Here is a 23,892-nt window from a genome sequence, read left to right on the forward strand (position 1 = left end):
GAAAATGTAGAAATAATGTGATTGTGGAGAAGTTGAGTATCTTCTGACATGCTACGCGCGCAGGGTGACTCTTTAGCTGATCAGAAGTGACTGGGAACTGATATGTGGCTGGGGCTGTAACTGAGTTATTCCGCTCTATTTCCTCACTCACGTATGTGCGCACAGTGTTCCTGCATGTGTGATCCATGATGAATGTTATATTCATATGTATTTGTTTTTTATTGTTTAAAGAAAGAAATAATTTTTGTTTATATTTTCAAAAAAGTTAATTGAAACTAAAAAAGTTTAAGGATGGGACAAGTAAAGGAAACATCGATTACACCAAGTAATTGGCTGTAGAACATTAACGGTTTTGTGGCCAACATTCACTGACACACAATAAATACAGAACAATTTAGGATAAAAATAGAGTTTATTTATATACATGGCTGGTGATTCAACGCTTCATGCACTGTGACGGGTTGCTGCGCTTATCTCGGGTAGGCTGCGCCTCAGCATCCTAAGCAGGCTCCTCAGCATCCTAAGCAGGCTCCTCAGCATCCTAAATGGGTTACCCGTGCCTCCACCCCGATAACGCGCTGTTGCCTGACAGGAATAGTTGTGACCGTTCCACCGTATTGCGCAGGTTGCACAGACTCCTCTACGGGCTAGCTGAGACGCTTTCACCACCTCACACAGGGTGCGCAACTTCATCGATGGACTAGCTGAGCCTCCTATACATATTGCGCAGGGTGCGCAGCTTCCTCGATGGGCTAGCTGAGCCTCCCATACCATATTGCGCAGGGTGCGCAGCCTCCTCCATGGGCTAGCTAAGCCTCCTCCATAATATTGCACAGGATTTGCAGCCTCCAGAACGGGATAGCGGAGCCTCCTCCACCATATTGCGCAGTCTTTGCAGCTTACAGTACGGGGTAGCTGTCTTCTTCCTCCGGCAAAGCGCAATGTAGACCTGTATCTCACCAGCCATGTGTCGCGCTCTTACGTGGAGCCAGCAGTAGAATTATTCTCCCTTCCCACAGTGCGCCGCACTCTTCACTCCCGCTATCTCAGAGCAGCATACAGATGCGCCGTCAGGGATATCCCATAAACCTGCACTGCGCAGGAAGTCTCCAATTCGATTTTCCCGGTCAAACAAAGTGACAGCCGGACATCACCAGACAGAGATTGGCCCTGGTTCCATGGCACAGAGAAGCGCAGCAATAGAACAGCCCTGGTATGGAGAACGGGGGACAGATATTCTACCTCTCCTGCCACCCAGAGCCCCGGTGTGCGCTGTGCCCACAGGTTCTCAGTATAACGCTGGATAACAATAGTGAATTACTTCATTCTAATCACTATCCACTGTAAGTGCTGAGCTCGTCTGTCTGTTCCAACCCAGCCTGACTGTAGCTCTTCCGGCAATGCTGCTGTGTCCACAGGTTTTATACCTCCTCCCACCATAGCCAGTCCTCATTCTCCCCAACCCACATCCTCTCCTCTCTGTACAACCCTCAGCCAAGTACATGATCAGAAGTGACTGGGAAGATCGGTCTGATTTATATGGCTACAATGTTACTCAGCTCTGAATAAGTGTCTGTATGTATTCATGTAAGTATATGTATGTGACTGTATGTATGTGTTCCTGTTTGTAACTATGTATTTATATATACTGTATGTGTTTTGTGACTGTACAGTCACACAGACTCAAAGACATACAATAATACATATACTGTCACAGGCACTGTCACACCCAGACACACATACATAAATTAATACAGGTACAGAGTACAGACACACAAACAGTTTTATACACACATATGCTTTAACAGAAACAAATACACATATACAGATAAATACAGTTACAGACAGACAGATACACTTATACACACACATACATACAGACAGACACATGCACACCTATACATACATACTTACATGCAATCACAGCCACACACACTTATACACATACAGTTACAGACACACACACCTATACACATACATACATTCAGATAAAGACACGCACACTTATACACATACATACATACAGTTACGCACACTTATACACATACATACAAACATACAGTTACAGACACACACATATATATATAAACATACATACAGTTACACACCTATACATACATACAGTTACAGACACACACCTATACACATACATACATACAAACATACAGTTACAGACACACACATATATAAGCAAACATACATACAGTTACACACCTATACATACAGTACATACATACAGTTACAGACACACACCTGTATACATACATACAGTTATAGACACATACATACAGGTACAGACACACACCTATACATACAAACATACAGTTACAGACACACACCTATACACACACATACATACAGTTACAGACACACACACCTATACATACATATACAGTTACAGACACACACACTTATACAAACATATACATACATACAGTTACAGACACACACTTATATACATACATAGTTAGACACATACATACAGTTACAGACACACACCTATACATACATACATACAGTTACAGACACACACCTACATACATAAATACAGTTACAGACACATACATACAGTTACAGACACACACTTATATACATACTTACAGTTACAGAGACACAACTATATACATACATACAGTTACAGACACATGCATACTAGTGTTCCCTCTAGCTCCGGCGGGAGGCAGGGCGCCGGAGCTAGAGAGGGCATGGCCGCGTGTGCGGCCGGGAAGGGGGTGCGGTCATCGGAAAAGGGGGCGTGTCTATAAGACGCGTCCCCTTTTCGTCACTCTTGGGGGCGTGCCCGGCACTTACGGACACGCAGGGCAGCCCCCAAGCCCTGCAGACAGGGAGAATAGATGCCGGGCGCATGACCGGGTCACTGCATGTTTCTCCACCCGCGGGACACTGCGTCCCGCGGGTGAGAACGGCTCCCGCAGGCTGTAAGGGCAGGGCGCTTTTTGCCCTCCTCCTGGAGGGCAGGGTGCTTTTTGCCCTCCAGAAGGAGGGCAGGGCGCCGCGCCCCGCTAAAACAGCCTAGTGGGAACGCTACATACAGTTACAGACACACACCTATACACATACATACAGTTACAGACACACACCTATACACATACATACAGTTAGACAAATACCTATACATACAGTTACAGACACACACCTATACACATACAGTTACAGACACACACACCTATACATACATACAGTTACAGACACACACCTATACACATACAGTTACAGACACACACACCTATACATACATACAGTTACAGACACACACCTATATGCATACATACAGTTACAGACACATACATACAGTTACAGACACACACCTATACATACATACAGTTACAGACACACACCTATACACATACATACAGTTACAGACACACACAACTATACATACATATACAGTTACAGACACACACACATATACCTACATACATACAGTTACAGACACACACCTATACATACATACAGTTACAGACACACCTATATACATACATACAGTTACAGACACACACCTATACACATACATACAGTTACAGACACATACCTATATATATACATACAGTTACAGACACATACATACAGTTACAGACACACACCTATACATACATACAGTTACAGACACACCTATATACATACATACAGTTACAGACACACACCTATACACATACATACAGTTACAGACACATACCTATATATATACATACAGTTACAGACACATACATACAGTTACAGACACACACCTATACATACATACAGTTACAGACACATACCTATATACATACATACAGTTACAGACATACATACAGTTACAGACACACACCTATACACATACATACATTTACAGACACATACATACAGTACAGACACACCTATACACATGCATACAGTTACAGACACACACCTATACACATACATACAGTTACAGACACACACCTATACATACATACAGTTAGACACATACCTATACATACAGTTACAGACACACACCTATACACATACAGTTACAGGCACACACACCTATACATACATACAGTTACAGACACACACCTATATACATACATACAGTTACAGACACATACATACAGTTACAGACACACACCTATACATACATACAGTTACAGACACACACCTATACACATACATACAGTTACAGACACATACATACAGTTACAGACACATACATACAGTTACAGACACACACCTATACATACATACAGTTACAGACACACCTATATACATACAGTTACAGACACACACCTATACACATACATACAGTTACAGACACATACCTATATATATACATACAGTTACAGACACATACCTATATATATACATACAGTTACAGACACATACATACAGTTACAGACACACACCTATACATACAGTTACAGACACACCTATATACATACATACAGTTACAGACACACACCTATACACATACATACAGTTACAGACACATACCTATATATATACATACAGTTACAGACACATACATACAGTTACAGACACACACCTATACATACATACAGTTACAGACACACACCTATACACATACATACAGTTACAGACACACACAACTATACATACATATACAGTTACAGACACACACACATATACCTACATACATACAGTTACAGACACACAGCTATATACATACATACAGTTACAGACACATACCTATATACATACATACAGTTACAGACATACATACAGTTACAGACACACCTATACACATACATACATTTACAGACACATACATACAGTACAGACACACCTATACACATGCATACAGTTACAGACACACACCTATACACATACATACAGTTACAGACACACACCTATACACATACATACAGTTAGACAAATACCTATACATACAGTTACAGACACACACCTATACACATACAGTTACAGACACACACACCTATACATACATACAGTTACAGACACACACCTATATACATACATACAGTTACAGACACATACATACAGTTACAGACACACACCTATACATACATACAGTTACAGACACACACCTATACACATACATACAGTTACAGACACACACAACTATACATACATATACAGTTACAGACACACACACATATACCTACATACATACAGTTACAGACACACAGCTATATACATACATACAGTTACAGACACATACATACAGTTACAGACACACACCTATACATACATACAGTTACAGACACACCTATATACATACATACAGTTACAGACACACACCTATACACATACATACAGTTACAGACACATACCTATATATATACATACAGTTACAGACACATACATACAGTTACAGACACACACCTATACATACATACAGTTACAGACACACCTATATACATACATACAGTTACAGACACACACCTATACACATACATACAGTTACGGACACATACCTATATATATACATACAGTTACAGACACATACATACAGTTACAGACACACACCTATACATACATACATACATACAGTTACAGACACATACCTATATACATACATACAGTTACAGACATACATACAGTTACAGACACACACCTATACACATACATACATTTACAGACACACCTATATACATACATACAGTTACAGACACACACCTATACACATACATACAGTTACGGACACATACCTATATATATACATACAGTTACAGACACATACATACAGTTACAGACACACACCTATACATACATACATACATACAGTTACAGACACATACCTATATACATACATACAGTTACAGACATACATACAGTTACAGACACACACCTATACACATACATACATTTACAGACACATACATACAGTACAGACACACCTATACACATGCATACAGTTACAGACACACACCTATACACATACATACAGTTACAGACACACACCTATACATACATACAGTTAGACACATACCTATACATACAGTTACAGACACACACCTATACACATACAGTTACAGGCACACACACCTATACATACATACAGTTACAGACACACACCTATATACATACATACAGTTACAGACACATACATACAGTTACAGACACACACCTATACATACATACAGTTACAGACACACACCTATACACATACATACAGTTACAGACACACACAACTATACATACATATACAGTTACAGACACACACACATATACCTACATACATACAGTTACAGACACACAGCTATATACATACATACAGTTACAGACACATACATACAGTTACAGACACACCTATATACACACATACAGTTACAGACACACATCTATACACATACATACAGTTACAGACACATACCTATATATATACATACAGTTACAGACACATACATACAGTTACAGACACACACCTATACATACATACAGTTACAGACACACCTATATACATACATACAGTTACAGACACACACCTATACATACATACAGTTACAGACACACCTATATACACACATACAGTTACAGACACACATCTATACACATACATACAGTTACAGACACATACCTATATATATACATACAGTTACAGACACATACATACAGTTACAGACACACACCTATACATACATACAGTTACAGACACACCTATATACATACATACAGTTACAGACACGCACCTATACACATACATACAGTTACAGACACATACCTATATATATACATACAGTTACAGACACATACATACAGTTACAGACACACACCTATACATACATACATACAGTTACAGACACATACCTATATACATACATACAGTTACAGACATACATACAGTTACAGACACACAGCTATACACATACATACAGTTACAGACACACACCTATATACATACATACAGTTACAGACACATACATACAGTTACAGACACACACCTATATACATACATACAGTTACAGACACATACATACAGTTACAGACCCACACCTATACATACATACATACAGTTACAGACACACACCTATACATACATACAGTTACAGACACACACACCTATACATACATACCGTTACAGACACACACCTATACACATACATACAGTTACAGACACATACATACAGTTACAGACACACACCTATACACATACATACCGTTACAGACACACACCTATACACATACATACAGTTACAGACACACACCTATATACATACATACAGTTACAGACACATACCTATATATATACATACAGTTACAGACACATACATACAGTTACAGACACACACCTATACATACATACAGTTACAGACACACACCTATATACATACATACAGTTACAGACACACACCTATACATACATACATACAGTTACAGACACACACCTATACATACATACATACAGTTACAGACACACACACCTATACATACATATACAGTTACAGACACACACACCTATACATACATACAGTTACAGACACACACCTATACACATACATACAGTTACAGACACATACATACAGTTACAGACACACACCTATACACATACATACCATGACAGACACATACATACAGTTACAGACACACACCTATATACATACATACAGTTACAGACACACACCTATATACATACGTACAGTTACAGACACATACATGCAGTTACAGACACACACCTATACATACATACATACATGCAGTTACAGACACACACCTATACATACATACATACATACAGTTACAGACACACACCTATACATACATACAGTTACAGACACACACCTATACATACATACATACAGTTACGGACACACACCTATACACATACATACATACAGTTACCGACACACACACCTAGCGTTCCCGCTAGGCTGTTTTAGCGGGGCGCGGCACCCTGCCCTCCTTCTGGAGGGCAAAAAGCACCCTGCCCTCACAGCCTGCGGGAGCCGTTCTCACCCGCGGGACGCAGTGTCCCGCGGGTGGAGAAACATGCGGTGACCTGGTCACCGCCGGAGAATAGACTCCGGGCGCACACCTATACACATACATACAGTTACAGACACACACCTATACACATACATACAGTTACAGACACACACCTATATACATACATACAGTTACAGACACATACATACAGTTACAGACACACACCTATACACATACATACAGTTACAGACACACACCTATACACATACATACAGTTACAGACACACACCTATACACATACATACAGTTACAGACACATACCTATATACATACATACAGTTACAGACACATACATACAGTTACAGACACACACCTATACACATACATACCGTTACAGACACATACATACAGTTACAGACACACACCTATATACATACATACAGTTACAGACACACACCTATATACATACGTACAGTTACAGACACATACATGCAGTTACAGACACACACCTATACATACATACATACATACAGTTACAGACACACACCTATACATACATACAGTTACAGACACACACCTATACATACATACATACAGTTACGGACACACACCTATACACATACATACATACAGTTACCGACACACACACCTAGCGTTCCCGCTAGGCTGTTTTAGCGGGGCCAGGCACCCTGCCCTCCTTCTGGAGGGCAAAAAGCACCCTGCCCTCACAGCCTGCGGGAGCCGTTCTCACCCGCGGGACGCAGTGTCCCGCAGGTGGAGAAACATGCGGTGACCCGGTCACCGCCGGAGAATAGACGCCGGGCGCATGCCCTCTCTATCTCCAGCGCCCTGCCTCCCGCCGGAGCTACAGGGAACACTACACACCTATACATACATATACAGTTACAGACATACATACATACAGTTACAGACACACACACTTATATACATACATACAACAATATAGTGCCGCCCCTCATCTTACAGTGTAAACTACACACTGTAGCAAAGTAGCTCCTCCGTTCCCTCCTCTCTCTCCCATTCTGCTGGCCTGGCTGCCCCCTGCCCCGACTCCACCAGCTCCTTCCCCTACAGCCTCCTCCTACAGCTCTGAGCAGGGCCGTAGCTAGGGTAGTGCGGTCGGTGCCATGGCACAGGGCACCACAGGTCAGGGGGTGCAGTTTGGGCCTGTCAAATTTCTGTTTATTATCATTCTTGCTTGTAGCTTCCTCTTATTTCATCCCCAGCATCTCCTGGCCTCTATCTCTTCCCTGGCCCTTCCCCATGAGGCCATTCCCCTTTTTTGGGTGTATTATGTACCTTTGAAAAATGATGGGGACGCCAATGCTCTTTCTGGCACAGGGCACCAAAAAGTCTAGTTACGGCTCTGGCTCTGAGTCCAGTCCTGTGCCCTTTCCTTAATCGTCTCTGCATGCGGCGCAGGGTGACACTTTGCGCAATTCTCAGCCATGTAGCTGATCAGAAGTGACTGGGGACTGTCTGACTTATATGGCCACTGCTACAGTGTTATATCTCCTCACTCACGTATTTGCGCTCAGTGTTACTGCGCGTGTAATCCGTGATGAATGTTAGGTCCATGTGTAGTTTTGTCTATATTAAGAAAATAAAGTATCTGTGTGGGTGCACTAAATACCCTATTTATGATAACAATGAATACATCTTTAGTGGTGCACTTTAAAGTATTGTTTACAATATATACCAACGGTGAAATATAAAAATACAGAAAGTGTAAAGGAAATAGAAGATGTGTTTCGTAATATTATAAAGCCTGAGCTGCTCTCCGTGTATTCTGTTCTTGTAGTATAATGATGGCTTAATAGACCACAATAAATGATATATTTGATGTCATTAAATCACTTATATCACTTTATTCCACAATAAAGATAATTTTAAACCGTCGTATTATTTGTGCCTTGTGTCTTGTCTGTTTATTTCAGTAATACCACTGACTATGGTTTGATTTTGACACCAGACACTTAAAGGATACTTTAATACATTGTAACGGTTTCCAAAATGATTTATGAAGCAATATAACAATTATGTTGCAATATAACAATTATGTCGCAATGTAACAATTCTGTCTCAATGTAACAATTATGTAGCAATGTAACAATGATGTAGCAATGTAACAATTATGTAGCAATGTAATGACTTCTCTATCAGTACAGCACTGTGTGTGGTGATTCCTGGCTCTTCAAATCTTCACTGAAGGATTCATATAATATATATTACAGGTAATATGTATTTATTAAATGGATAAAAAAGTGACCCTCAGTAACCTTCTCATTTTTATACACCCTTTGTGGTGTTTATAGTATTCCCTACTGAAACCTGTAGGAGGTGAATACTGATCACTCAGTTTATATAATCCTTATATCTATAAGAACCTTATACCTGTAAAATATATTATCCTGGGTTGGTATAACATTTATTTTAGATATGTTGCCTTCTGTTATTAGTATAGCCAGTCACAATGACACACACAAGCTATCGATCCCTAATGTAATATTATAAATCTTGGGGTAAAGTCCTGATGCGCTGCAACTGTAATCAATGGCCGGGAGGGGGCAGTGTTACTCAGCTCTATCTACTCACGTATATGCGCACACAGCGCTATTGCCCGTGTGATCTCTGTGTTGAACATAACGTTACGTCCATGTATTTCTTTATCTGTATTGTTTGAGAATTTAAAATAAATACATACACATAACGTTCAACACAGAGATCACACGGGAAATAGCGCTGCGCGCACGTACGTGAACGCGGAGATAGGGCAGCAGCAGCCAGATCACTATTCCCCCCCCCCAGTCACTTCTGATTAGCTTCTACCAGGCTGGAGGTGATGAGATCGCGCATGCGCAGCAGCATCAGACAAGCACCGGCCCCAGACTTGTCCCCATTGCTGCTGAGAATCCCGACTCCCTTCCCCACTGCACGGACCAGCCGATCACAGTGACCGGGGGACCCGGCCAGTCTCCTCCCTTTGCAGACCTCTAATCCGCTCACATGTGATCACTCTCACCCTGTGCCTGACCTCGGGCTGCCATCGTCATCGTCCTCCTCTTCCTCCTCCGGTGCCTCTGTTGTTGTGAACAGTCAGACGGGGAGTAAAGAAGGTGATGACATTGTTACATGTTACTGTTAGCAGAGACCAGTGATAGCAGCAGCTCCTGTGCAGTCAGGATGCGATGCTCTGCAGGGTGCATGCAGGCTATCTGATCTTGGGACGATGGTTCTAGTGCTCAACCTTTTTTGACAATTAAATTGTGGTGTGTTGTGTTGTGTTTTCCAAAAGAGAAAGAATGTCCGCACAGACGAAAGGTAATAACCTTCCTTCCCAAATAGTAATATATCACATATGTGTGCACATAAATATACAAAGGGAGGTGCACCCCAGGAGCAATCACTTGTACACAAAAATAGAAAGGAAAAGTGTTGCTTGATGGGGCCCTCTCGGGATGGCAGTCTTGAGTATTACATTAGAGCACAGGGTCTCAAACTCGGTCCTCAGGACCCCAAACAGTGCATGTTTTCCAGTTCTGCTCACAGAATCACAAGTGAAATAATTTCTGCGTATAATAAAGTGTGATTGGTGATGGAACACAGTAGTTACAATACACTGAGGACCTCATTCAGAGTCGGACGCTATTTACGGACGCTCGTTCTGAAAAAGGGGCCGGATATTTAAATTGAGCGCTCGCTCTTTGCGGTCTGTTGACGCCTCTATGTCTGAACGAGCGAACGAAACATGCGCTCGCTATTTTGAAAAAACGCCCCCTGGCCGCTCGCATCATACGTCATCTCCGCTATTTATTAGATTAATCGAGTAAATGACGCTGCTTTGTTAATTATGCACACCCTTAAAACGCCCGTTTTGACCGTTTGGCACGCCTGCATTCGGATCTCCACTCCCCGTTCTCAAGCACCTTCCCCTGTTACCACCCACAAACGCCTCATTCTGTCACTGAAATTAGCAGGCATTCGCTATTTTGCGAGCACACGATTTCCGACCGCACTGACTGGTTCGCGCATGCGCATTACAACCCATACGTATCCGCAGATGTGCGAACATCGCTCGGAACGAACGAGCGGCCGCTTACGAGTGGCTCTGAATCAGGCCCTGAGCACGCTAGCCAGCTTGTGCAGTGTATGTTTTATCTAATGCAGTGGTTCTCAAACTCAGTCCTCAGGACCCCACACAGGTCACGTTCTCCAGGTCACCCAGCAGGTGCACAGGTGTATTCATTACTCACTGACACATTTTAAAAAGATCCACAGATTGAGCTAATTATTTCACTTCTGATTCTGTGAGATCTGGAAAACATGCACTGTTTGGTGTCCTGAGGACCCAGTTTGAGAACCTGTGGCATAGGGGTTAGCATTTCTGCCTCACAGCCCACTCTCCAAAACATACTGGAAAGTTAAATGGCTATTGACAAAAAAAAACATAGTGTAAACTTTTTCTGCCAACCAGCCGACCAAGTGGCCAATTTGGTAACCCGCATACACAGGCAGATGCACTGATATACCTGCATGATATATCAGAAGCACCAGAGCAAAGAGCAACACCCCAGGCAGGAAAGAGGAACTGCAGGGGTTGTGACAGGTGCAGGTTGCTAGAATGAACACTACTTACCAATTGTTCACCCAGCAGTTCCATTTAAACATGCCTGCCCACTTGTGACGTCATATTCAATGGCTTCTGCGACCGATATATTATTCGATGGGCGGGTCGCCTGTACACGCAGACAGATGTACTGATATATCTCCTGATATAATGGCATCGCCGTGCTGCACAGCCGACCTGATATGTCTGTGAACGATGTTGTTCACAGATGTATCGGCTGTACACGCGAGCTGAGGGTCAAGTCAATATATATTATTCATTGGCTGTACGAACGATATATCGGCAAGTATGTACTCAGCCTTATTACTTTCAAAAATGTATAGAAAGAACAAGCCTTTTTTTTTAATGATCTGCTCTTGAGTAAAAACGGGTGCACTGTATTTTCTGTATTAGACTAGACTATATCGTGTATATATATATATATAATTTCATTTTTTTTTTGTAGTTTTAAGCATGAAGGTAATTATACTCGCTGCTGGCTATGGTACAAGGCTTCTTAAAGATTTGCAGAAAGCAAACCAAGAACGATTTAGAGCTCTTATTGATCTACCCAAACCCTTACTTCCCATCGGAGGCCTTCCCCTGATTTGTTATTGGATAGACGCCTTCCAAGCAATAGAGGACACAAAGGACATTTTTGTCATTGTAAGTGTTTTCTTACGTTGTGATAAATGTCACAAGTCTTTGAAATGAGACTTTATATGGGCGTATAATTATTATTTTACAGACCAACGACATCTATTACAATAAATTCAAAACCTGGATGGAAAACTACCCATGTGTAACATTAATTAGTGACGGAACAACCAATAACGAGGTAAGTTATTAAAGTGGATAATTGTGAGAAAAAAATCAAACTTGCTAATACTGAAACTAAAAGAAATATGAAAAAAAAAAAAATACTTGATTAAAAACAATAAATAACATGGGATCTAAACACATTGGGAAATAAACACCTATAATTTGATAAGCATTAATTAATAGTAGAGATGAGCGGTCCGATTTTGGCTCGTACCTTCCCACCAAGTGCGGATCTCACAACGAGGCAAATGTAATCTTTCACGGACATCAGATATCCATGAGATAGATGTACCACTCTTGGGTGTGAGGTCGCGCTCTGATGTACGCACGCCTTGGGTGGCTGAATACACACCAAGGAGCGCATACTGTATATCAGAGTGCAGCCGCACACCCATGAGTGGTATATCTATTACATATACAGTAGTATGGGTGGATCAAAATTCTGCCATGAACTCTTGTTTGTACCAGTGTATTTTAGAAGGGCGTCAAGCCCTAGTGTTTAAGGGCTTCTGTTGTTGGAACACAGACCAGGGGGGAAAGGGCAGCGGGTGATAGGAAACGGCAAGGCAACATATAAGTCCTCTTCATACGTCTCTCCCAGGTGTTGGCGAGACCTAGCCCCCGTAGTTGAGATGAGAACACCATGTTTCGCCAATAGGTCCCGGATCTAGCTGAGATGTTTTCCCTGTCCCCACAGTAAATTAATTTCAATGTAAATGTCTGATTTATGCAAATATTAGATGATCTGAAAAACGATATGGACGGCTGGATGCAATGTTTAGGAATAAGAGGTTATTTGTATGATGGTCACAATAATGATCATCGTTGAGCTAAGTTTAAAGGTGCCTACACACTTGGCGATGTGCTCACAATCAGACATCGTGTCCGATTTCCCCTTGAACTCTCCCCAGCAGCTCCCCGGCAGTTGTGGGCACGATTTGGTGTTAAAAACTGTCCAATGTGACAAACGATGTATCGGTCCTCCTAACTATTCCAGTGCATTGTGACTGAGATTGTCAGATCTGTCCTACAGCACGGCAGATCTGAAGACGCGATGTACGACCAGCGGCTATGCGCATCGGCCTCGTGATCGCGAGTAGACACTCATGATTAGGACATGTTTTACACGATCAGTTGTCACGATGCGTCGGAATCGGGCAAATCGTGTAAAATATCTCTAAGTGTGTAGGCACCTTAAGAGTCAGTAATTATGTATTTTGCAATACCGGGTTATGTAAGTATTTTATTTAATGTTTAAGAGTTAACAATGTGCTTTGTCTTATAAATCTTAAAACAGGATTTTCTTGTTCTTAGCTTGTTACAGAACGCTGTCATTATTCTGTGGTTAGCTACATTTCCTGTTTAAGCCATGCAAAGATTTTCTCTGTACAAATCCAAACTGCACTTGCTCAACATAAATGTGGGCAGAAATGGTCAGGTACAAGGATGTCTGAAGGTGTTGCCTTTAGCTTCCGCAGATAATGCAGATAACAGTCACAGATAACATGTCCTCATGGGTAACCAACCTGAGGAAGCTGCTGCTTCTGACTAATTTAACACTTTTAACTTAAACCTCTCACTAGTGTGATGCCTTAGGGCGGATGATTTGTGCCCACCTGAGGGGGGGGAGGGGGGGGGGTCCCGTGCCCTAGATTTGAACCTTAGGATTAGGGACCCACCAGATGATAAAGTCACCGGGACGTGGTGGGTGGGCCCAAAATTAGGCTAAACACCTCTAAATTTAATCCATTTTTTATTGAGTCTATAATAATTGCTCTGATTGGCAGTGTTTAGTATTTGGAGTATGCACCTGCATTTTCTCTTTGTTGAACTACTAGTCTCAGCATGGTAGCACCTCCCATTATGTTTAGAATTAGGGTGTGCCGTTCGAGGCCCCCCATATAGTCTATATTGTGTACATTTGACGGCGGAGACTCCTTCAGTTTGGATTAGCACCACTCACACCTGCCCAAGGGTGTTTCAAATCATAATGGATCTCGAGCATTTGCAGGATGCATTTTGAAAAGGCACTATGGCCCGTATTCAATTAGCGGTGAAAAGTCGGAATCCGCAAAAAAGTATTGCGGCTGACGTCATTTCGTCATTCGGGTCGGCCGGCCTGGGGGGGGTTACGAGGCCTAGACTTGAACCTCAGTGTCAGGCACCCACCTGGTGATGAGGTCACCTGGACACGGTGGGCGAGCCCATATTTTTTCCAAAATTATGCTAAGCACCTCAAATTTAAACTTTTATATTGCAGAGTCTATTATAATTATTCTGATTGGCAGTGTTTAGTGTTTGAAGTGTGCACCTGCATTTTCTATTTCTTTCTTTGCAGAACTACAAGTCTCAGCATGGTAGCACCTCACCTTGTGTTTAGAATTAGGCCGTGCAGTCCAAGCTCCCTCACCATATGGTTAACCAACCTGGTCAAGATGGAGTAACACCTGAGCACGTGTTTCAACACTGGTTGACACCTGTTATTATAATGAGCCAGAAATGGTGGGCAGGACTTTCTTGGTTGAACTGACCAATGATATTTGAATTAACTGTTGCCATGAACTCTTTTCACCAGTTATATTTCAGACCTTTCACTTTAAGAGATGCTATCTAATATTCTCTGAATTTGGGTCACCACTTCATGCATAATAATGAATATTCATGGACTAATGAACAGTAAGGGAATAAATATTGCCTGTGTACTAGCTGTGGCAAGCTTTTTGGATTGATGGCTTATTTGAATGCGTGACTCGATGACCTCACTTGCCGCCCCGAGCACTGATTAGGCTTGATCCCCAATGGAACCTGGGGTATCAGAGATTCCCTCTTACCATCAGTAAACGCCTGTTACTGACTCCACCCACTGTGCAGTGGGCGTGTAACATTGCTGCCACCACGAGGTCTTTCGACCAGCCCTGGAACCACTTACTGCTGTGTATGCGTTGACAAGCTGCAGCCACACCTCCTGATTGGTGTCGGCTGATCCCCCCCCCCCTGATCCTTCACAATGGAGCAGGCTCTGCACCGTAACTGGCAGAGGGCATGAGCTTGGAGACACTGGGTTCAATCCAGAACAGCCGGGGAACGGAATAGCGTTTGGCGCAATTTTGTTGTCGCAGGATTCAGATGCAGTCGTTATAAAGGCAAAGATCTTTATTGCTCAGTTAATCTTAAAAAAAGACTATTCCACTTAGGAGTATCACAGAATACAAATATGTTACAGCAGTTCTTGAGGGCGGCCGGCGGTTCGATCCCCGTCAGCGGCAGCCCGACAGGAGCAGAGTGCGACGCATCGGAAGCCCGACAGCGCTGGAAGTCCAGATCGTGGATAGGTAAGTGTCCACTAACCTAACATAACCCCCCCTAACCCTAACCCTCCTTAGGGGTGCCTAACCCTAAATTCTCCCCCAAGTGTCTAACCCTAATCCCCCCCCGCGGCTGTCCGCTCGCGGCGCCCGGCATCACTACGATCGTGATGCCGGGTGCCGGTCTCCCGGCGTCGGGGAAATGCAGGCGTCTACATCTAGACGCCCGGCATTTCACCCTTGCCGGGATAAGACAGCCGGGAAGCCGGCTGCCGGTATTTAGGCAGTCGGCTTCCCGATTGCCTCCCGTTCTTGATGTCCAAAAAGATATATATATATATATATATATATTAGGGATGTGCAGGATCGGATTAGTTCAGAATTTGCACGCTAGGTTCGGATTTTTCCCTCAAAAAATCGGGTCTGGGGTGTGGTCTAGCTCCTACATTTTTGCCCTGACTCCCGGATTGTAGAAAAATTTGTCGAGCCCTATTTTAAAGGAACTATCAAAATTTCCTCGTTACCACCCAAAAACAGTCGCCTTTCCTAAAGCACGAACTGAGTTAGCAGATACTGTCTCTCAAAAGGTAAATATAACGAAAATTTCATTTGCATTCATCCTTTCACATTTCTATGACTAAAACCATTTTGGCTTATTTACAATCTTAACACCTTTTAAATTCTTAGGAAGTTCCACCCAATAGGGGCTTCTTAAAGACAAACAAATAGTTTTTCCCAAACTTGACACACCGGAGACCTCTGCAGTGCATTTCATAGAAAAGGTTTGTTCAGCCAGCACCAACCCTTCACTGCCAGTCTAGGGCAATTACCATATCAATGCCTATGCGAGGATGCCTAAAAAGCAGTTTGTCTCCTAGGACCCCATTTATTAAGGAGCCCGTCCCTGCGATGTGGCCTGAGTGCTTTCGGGGCTGCTGAGCATGCGCAGTCCCGTGGACTGCACATGAGCGGCGCCCATTGCCGACGGAGGGAGGTTCCGAGGGATCCCTCCACCGGCTAATTATAGGGTCTATTTACTAAGCAGTATTAGGAGACAGAGGGAAAAGTGATCAGAAAGTGATAAGATGCCAGCCAATCAGCTCCCAACTGTCATTTTTCAAACACAGCCTGTGAGATGACAGTTGGGAGCTGATTGGCTGGCACCTTATCACTTTTCACTCTGTCTCCTAACACTGCTTAGTAAATAGACCCCTATGTGTTATGTAGCCATAGGCTACAGCGGCTAACGTCATCTTCAGATGCCGTTAGCTGAGTGGGCCAATATTGGGTATGAAGGAGGGACCTGCTGCGGTCCCTCCTTCATACATCCGGGGGATACTTAATATTTGAGGTAAACCCCCGAAAACGAGTGTTTTCGGGGATTTTACCTCAAATATTCAATGTTAAATGGGCCCCCAAATGTCAATACCGTTTACATTTCCATAAGTGCAAAGTCTATACATTCAAACAGGTTTCCCCAATGTCAAAACTGCGCACAGCACTTCAAGTACAAGATGGTAAAATACAATATCACCCATAAATCCACAGTACATGGCGCCGTGCGCCTACATTGTCCCTTTAAAAATGGTGCCGTGGCAACAGGGTTAACCCATTCAGTGTTGCGGCGGCCATTTTAGGCATGTGTAGTCAGGCTGTATGCTGTAATATTTTTCTTATGAACAAAATATGAAAGTTTTTTTTTTTTTTGTCACTTCAGCCATTTTGAGCGGACATTCCAGTTATTAATTTCTATACCTTATTTTTGAGTTTAGGATCGTTTAGGGGCTGTCGCTTGCCTCCAGCTGATTATTGAAAAATGTACAATAGATGATCATGTCATAGTTATTGGAGGGTAAGTGTTTCTATTTTAAAACGAAATACGGCTATTTTATTATATCTTGTTTGCGTTCTGTCTGCCTTTGTTTAGTTATTTAGGAGTAAATTTCCAGGCAGAATTAAATGTGGACACCGATTGTGTTTGTCCTACGCCAAAGATGTCTTTGGGATGTTATTTTCACCTTTGACCTCTTGTTCCTTTTAAATACATATTTTGGGGATATTTAGTGTGTTATAATATTATTTTATTGGCTATTGGTGTGATGCTTCCACTGTAACTCAGTTGCATAAATTCAAAGAAGAGGACAGAATAGTGAGTTTCATATTTGTGTGGTGGACTCAAATCATTTTATTTGGATTAAAATTTTATTTTTATTTATTTTTTATAAACAAAAAGACATACAGTATTCTAACCCTTTCACTCAAACATTTGCATATTATACCTTGTATACTTATATACAATATTTAATCACACCTCTGTTTTTGTATATTTTATTACATATAATTGAAAAGAATAAAATGATTAAAAACAATAATAAATAGTGTGGAAAATAAAATAAACAGCGAATAAAAAAAAAGTTTCCGGGCCACAGAGTCATACAGCTGCAATGTATTGCCCCAGTTTCCTGCTCTGCCGACATCGGTGAAATCCTCAATTCAGATATCGACCCCACCGATCGGAGATTTTATAACATGCAGTTTTTCCAGGATTTGCCGACGGATTGCCAGTCATTGATGTCAGCGGGTTGGTGTTTTTGATCGCCGATCGACTGAACGGGGAATCGGGCCGTAGATGTATTGCCTGCATACGGCACCTTCTCTGATTCCCATATTTAAAATGTGATCTCGGAATCTTCTGATGTCACTTCTGTACAGTTTTGCATCCCCTTGCCGTACTACCATCTTATCGTTAAGAGGATAACCTCCTGATTACAAACCCCCCTGGGACTTAGGTTCTTCTTTAAACGCTTGGACCGCCTTCTCTATCTTTTTGAGCTAAAAAACAAAACAATTGGAGAGGAAAGACACAGTACTATAACAATTATTCTCAACATACTCTTCAGCTGCTTCAACAAGATAAGTAGTGTAGTTGTATATATGTTATCACACGTGTGCTTTTTGTACATTAATGTACCTTGAAGTGAATCTGAGGGGTCTATTTACTAAGCTGTGTTAGGAGATAAAAAGAACGGAGGTAAGGTACCAGTCAATCAGCTCCTAACTGCCAGTCTGTGTTTGAAAAATGACAGGAGCTGATTGGCTGGTCCCAGGGGCGGATCTAGACTCTTGCTGTAGGGTGGGGCGGTGTGTGTGTATGTATGTATGTATATTATATATATATATATACGCATAAATATATACATTATATATTTACATATATACTGTGTGTATATATATATATATATACAGTATATGCACACACACATATATAAATATATATAATACACATATACAGTGTATGTATGTATATATATATATATATATATATATATATATATATACACACACACACACATATATATATATATGTCCATGATGATAGCATTCCCCCGTGCTCCGCTAAGTCATAAACTGTACCACAGACAGCCCTCCTCCCACACACATAACCCCCAGCAACCTACTGTACTTGTCCCTGTCTGTAACCAGGTCTGCGAAGAGCTGCCACGGGTCACTGGGAAGGGGGCATGGCCTAATCACGGGAGGCGTGGCCACGCCCCCTTAGGGGGGGAAACAGGCTTTTTGCAGCATAGTGCCGCTTGGAGTCCCCGGCTCCAAGCGGCGTGAATGCAGGTAACCTGAGCAGATCACTCAGGCTGCCTGCCTGTGTACAGTGGCTGTGTGTTATGGGGGGCGATCGCCCTGATCGCTCCCCCCTGGATCCGCCACTGGCTGGTACCTTAACCTCTGTTCACTTAATCTCCTAACACAGCTTAGTAAATAGACCCCTGAATATTTTACAGTCTACATGCAACTCACCAAACAATGCAAAGCTATGTGAAATGTTACATGTGAACCTATGGTATAAAATGATGAGGCTGGATAACACTTTTATATTTATTATTTTAGAGATACCATATTTTATGAGGACTTTCATCTACGAGATGTTCTCAGAAAATACAAAACCCTTTACCAGGACAATAATGACGCAAACCTGGTCTTATCGTACATTTGCAAGGAAGAAGGTAAACGTTTGAATTCTACCATTATTTGCCCCTTGTAAACTGTATTTTGTCTGTTTATCTAGCTCCATGAATTATGTCCTAATCGTATACATGACTGCAACCTCCGCTGTGCATTTAGTTCAATAATAGCTGAAAACCGGCCTGGAATATAGAAAACCGTAAAAGTTTAGTCCCTGCGAGCCTTTGGGAGCTTTTCAAGTTGCAGACTATTGTTTTGGTGGCTTAATTACCCTCATCTTAATTGAAAAGTTGGTCACTATATAATACATAAATTATGTAGATTAAAAAAAGATGTACATGGCTTTTTTGAGGGGCCAGACACCGTCCTCCCTCTTATCTGTCATTAGCAGCCTCTCTCTCTCTGTGCGGGGGTGTACGATCACCCTAATCGCACCTAACCCCTGTCCTTGGCTGAGGGGCTCACAGTACTGCTTCGCAGCTCTGTAAATACTTAGGAAACAAATATATATCAAAGAGAGTAGCAGGGACAGAACTATGGGAGACAATGGAGGCGCCTTGGACTGAAGGGGGCACCTCCATTGCCCACAATATATTCACACCACTTAGGGCTGTAACTGTGTACCCGGCGTGTATTGTCACGGCTGCCCAATACATGGCACCTCTTCCCGGCACCTGAGAAGCCACCATACACTAGTGGAGAGCTTCGTGTCAGACCATCAGCTGCCGCCTCCTAGCTATAGCCTGTCCCTACTCATTGGTGTCGCTGCTCCTCAGATTATGTCAGGGTGACACGCCCGGCATTACAATATCAGCGGCTGTGACGGGGGACCCTAAATTACAACTTGCCTCCGGGCGTCTGGGATGAATTCACGCCACTGGAGAGTAGTGTTCACTACTCAGGGGGCAGGGCAGCGATCTAGGAAGGGGACTTCTGTGCACACCCAGAAAAGAGGCATGGTCACTCGAAAAGGGGATGTGGCCTTGAGACGTGCCCTCTTATTACTGTGGGGGGGGGGTGCCTAGCACTCTCGGAGATGCAAGCTCTCCCAGCAGTGAGAACAGATGCTTGCTGGTGATTGTAGCACCGGAACTCTCCACGGGAGGGTTGGGCACGGCTGTTTCAGCCATAAGGGCAGGGCGCATTTTAGCATTTCCAAGTTGGGCAGGGCGTGGCGTCCTGTTAAAGCAGCCCAGCAGGACCACTATAAGGGGATCCGGCCACGTCTCCCAAAAAGTACCTGGGTCCGGCCACGCTTTCTGTGGCCCTGCTTTATTGTTTACAAACATCACTTCGATCGTACTGGTCTCTCAACTCCTCTTTTTGTCTTTTCTGCATAGTGTTAATGGTCAATGAGTTTGAGGCTGCTCCCCAACACAGTTATATAATGTCGGGATTCAGTCCCCAAAAGCAACATGAATTGGGATGAAAGGCTATTAGGATTTAGTATGCTTTGTGTTATCTGTATACAATGCCTAATGCACCCGAGCCTTCACTTTTAATTAAGTTACTACAGGGTCTATTTACTAAGCCTTGGATGGAGATCAAGTACAAACCGACCAGCTCCTGTCATTTTTCAAACACAGGCTGTGACATGGCAGTTAGGAGCTGATTGGCTGGTACTTTCTCTGGTGACTTTATCTCCATCCAAGGCTTAGTAAAAGATCTCTAAGTGAAGTCCTATGTGCACTAGGCAAAAATAATAATTTTATATGGGGTACAAATTGCTGGACCTTAAAGCTAGTTATTATAGAGATTACTGATCCCTATGCTAAATGTGTCCCCTTGCTGAAGTGCAGCGTGTAACAAATACATTGAGGCTGCATTTACCATAGAGGTCAGTAACCAGTATCCCAGCTGTATCCATTGTGCAGTGATTGCAGCTGAACACACCACAGGTGTTTCTGGTCTATGAGCCCTTTGAATACTAGCGGGATATGGACGCCTCTTCTGTGCCTCACTGTGTCGGCACCGTCCGGAGATTACTGGTAGAAAAGAAATATGTTATTAAAGAATATTTTTTGGGAATTAACAACCAATTTCTGTATCAAACAGAAACAAGTAAATATGGTATTTTGGAAACCGATGAATGTCAGAGAATCACAGCTGTAAAGGAAAAACCACCAGCCACGGAGACAGCATCAAGACAAGCGGTAAGGCTTATTCCAAATCATATTTCACTGCTCTATGACCTAAAACCCCAATACACCCCCCACCACAGTCTAAGCCTCCCCCTTACCCTAATACAGTTGCAGTCGGGATTCCGGCCGCGGTATTCTGAGTGCCGGCATTCTGACCACCAGGATGGTAACAACATCCGGAATATAGAACATTGGGAATCAGTATGATTTCCCGGCCAATGGGATGCCGGCAGTCAGAAGACAGCGACATCCCGATAGTGAAGACCCAGACAGTGGCTCGTTTGTATCCTAACCTTCCCCCGGTGGTGCCTAACCCTAATCCACCCTGGGAGGTCCCTAATCCTAACCCACCATCCCCACGCTAACGCTAACCTTTACCCGTATACTTACCTTTGGGATGCCGACGGCGGTATCTTCATCCCTTCGGGATGGCAATGTCGGCATCCTGACGGGCGACGGGATTCTGGCGTCGGTATAGCGACGTCTGGCATCTTAACTGCATCACAAACATTGTAATGGTTACAGACAGATTGTAGAATACTCAAAGTTTAAAATTCTGATAAGTAAGCAATTAAGGGGCCTATTCATCATAACTAAAACATCGATGGAGGTAATTAGGTTTAGAACCCGCATGGAGTTCTGACTAAGTACAGGAGGAAGTCATCATTCCTCCTCCCCATCAGTATCTATTCCGAACAGCTGTCATTTTTGCGATGACAGCTTTTCAGGAAATAGATAGTTATATCTATCTACACTAACTTACCGCAGCTGTAATCTGTGCTGCACAGGCGCCGTTATGATCACAAAATTGGCACATGCGCAGCACTGCCTACTACTGCGGTAATTCTGTGTGTGTCCCAACTCCACCCCGTCCGTTAACCTCCCTGGCCGCTGCACCACGGACCCCAACCTCCCGTCTGAAGAGGAGAGCATAGTCGGTGCAGGAGCCGGAGGAGAGATGAGGAGGTGACGGAGGATCTGCCCAGCTGAAAGCAGGTAAGTGTAACCCGCTATACGCCCTCTGAGAGTGGCGTATAGTAACACCATCAAATTCCGAAAATACATAATTTCCATATCCCCATACTAATGTATGGGGAGTATGGACATTAACGCAGGCGGACTTAACCAGGAGATA

General features: G+C 42.8%; 1 protein-coding gene across 5 annotated transcripts in view; it reads left to right on the forward strand.

Moving 5' to 3' along the window:
* Positions 1 to 23,892, forward strand: part of LOC148481416 (uncharacterized) — a 76,115-nt gene that overhangs the window by 43,344 nt on the left and 8,879 nt on the right. The window contains exons 1-6 of one of the 5 annotated variants that reach the window (XM_088453305.1): positions 10,740 to 11,021; positions 12,978 to 13,177; positions 13,260 to 13,349; positions 18,411 to 18,490; positions 20,542 to 20,657; positions 22,672 to 22,769. In XM_088453305.1, the coding sequence (XP_088309431.1) occupies positions 12,986 to 13,177; positions 13,260 to 13,349; positions 18,411 to 18,490; positions 20,542 to 20,657; positions 22,672 to 22,769 (576 nt within the window). In that variant the 5' untranslated portion in view covers positions 10,740 to 11,021; positions 12,978 to 12,985. Of the gene's footprint in view, positions 1 to 10,739; positions 11,022 to 11,041; positions 11,227 to 12,977; positions 13,178 to 13,259; positions 13,350 to 18,410; positions 18,491 to 20,541; positions 20,658 to 22,671; positions 22,770 to 23,892 lie in introns of those variants that run through there. The other 4 variants (XM_088453303.1, XM_088453304.1, XM_088453307.1 and 1 more) reach the window with 4 other exon arrangements.

Source organism: Taudactylus pleione, unplaced genomic scaffold (assembly GCF_031769625.1).
Source record: "Taudactylus pleione unplaced genomic scaffold, aTauple2 ptg000579l, whole genome shotgun sequence".
Classification (NCBI taxonomy): domain Eukaryota; kingdom Metazoa; phylum Chordata; class Amphibia; order Anura; family Myobatrachidae; genus Taudactylus; species Taudactylus pleione.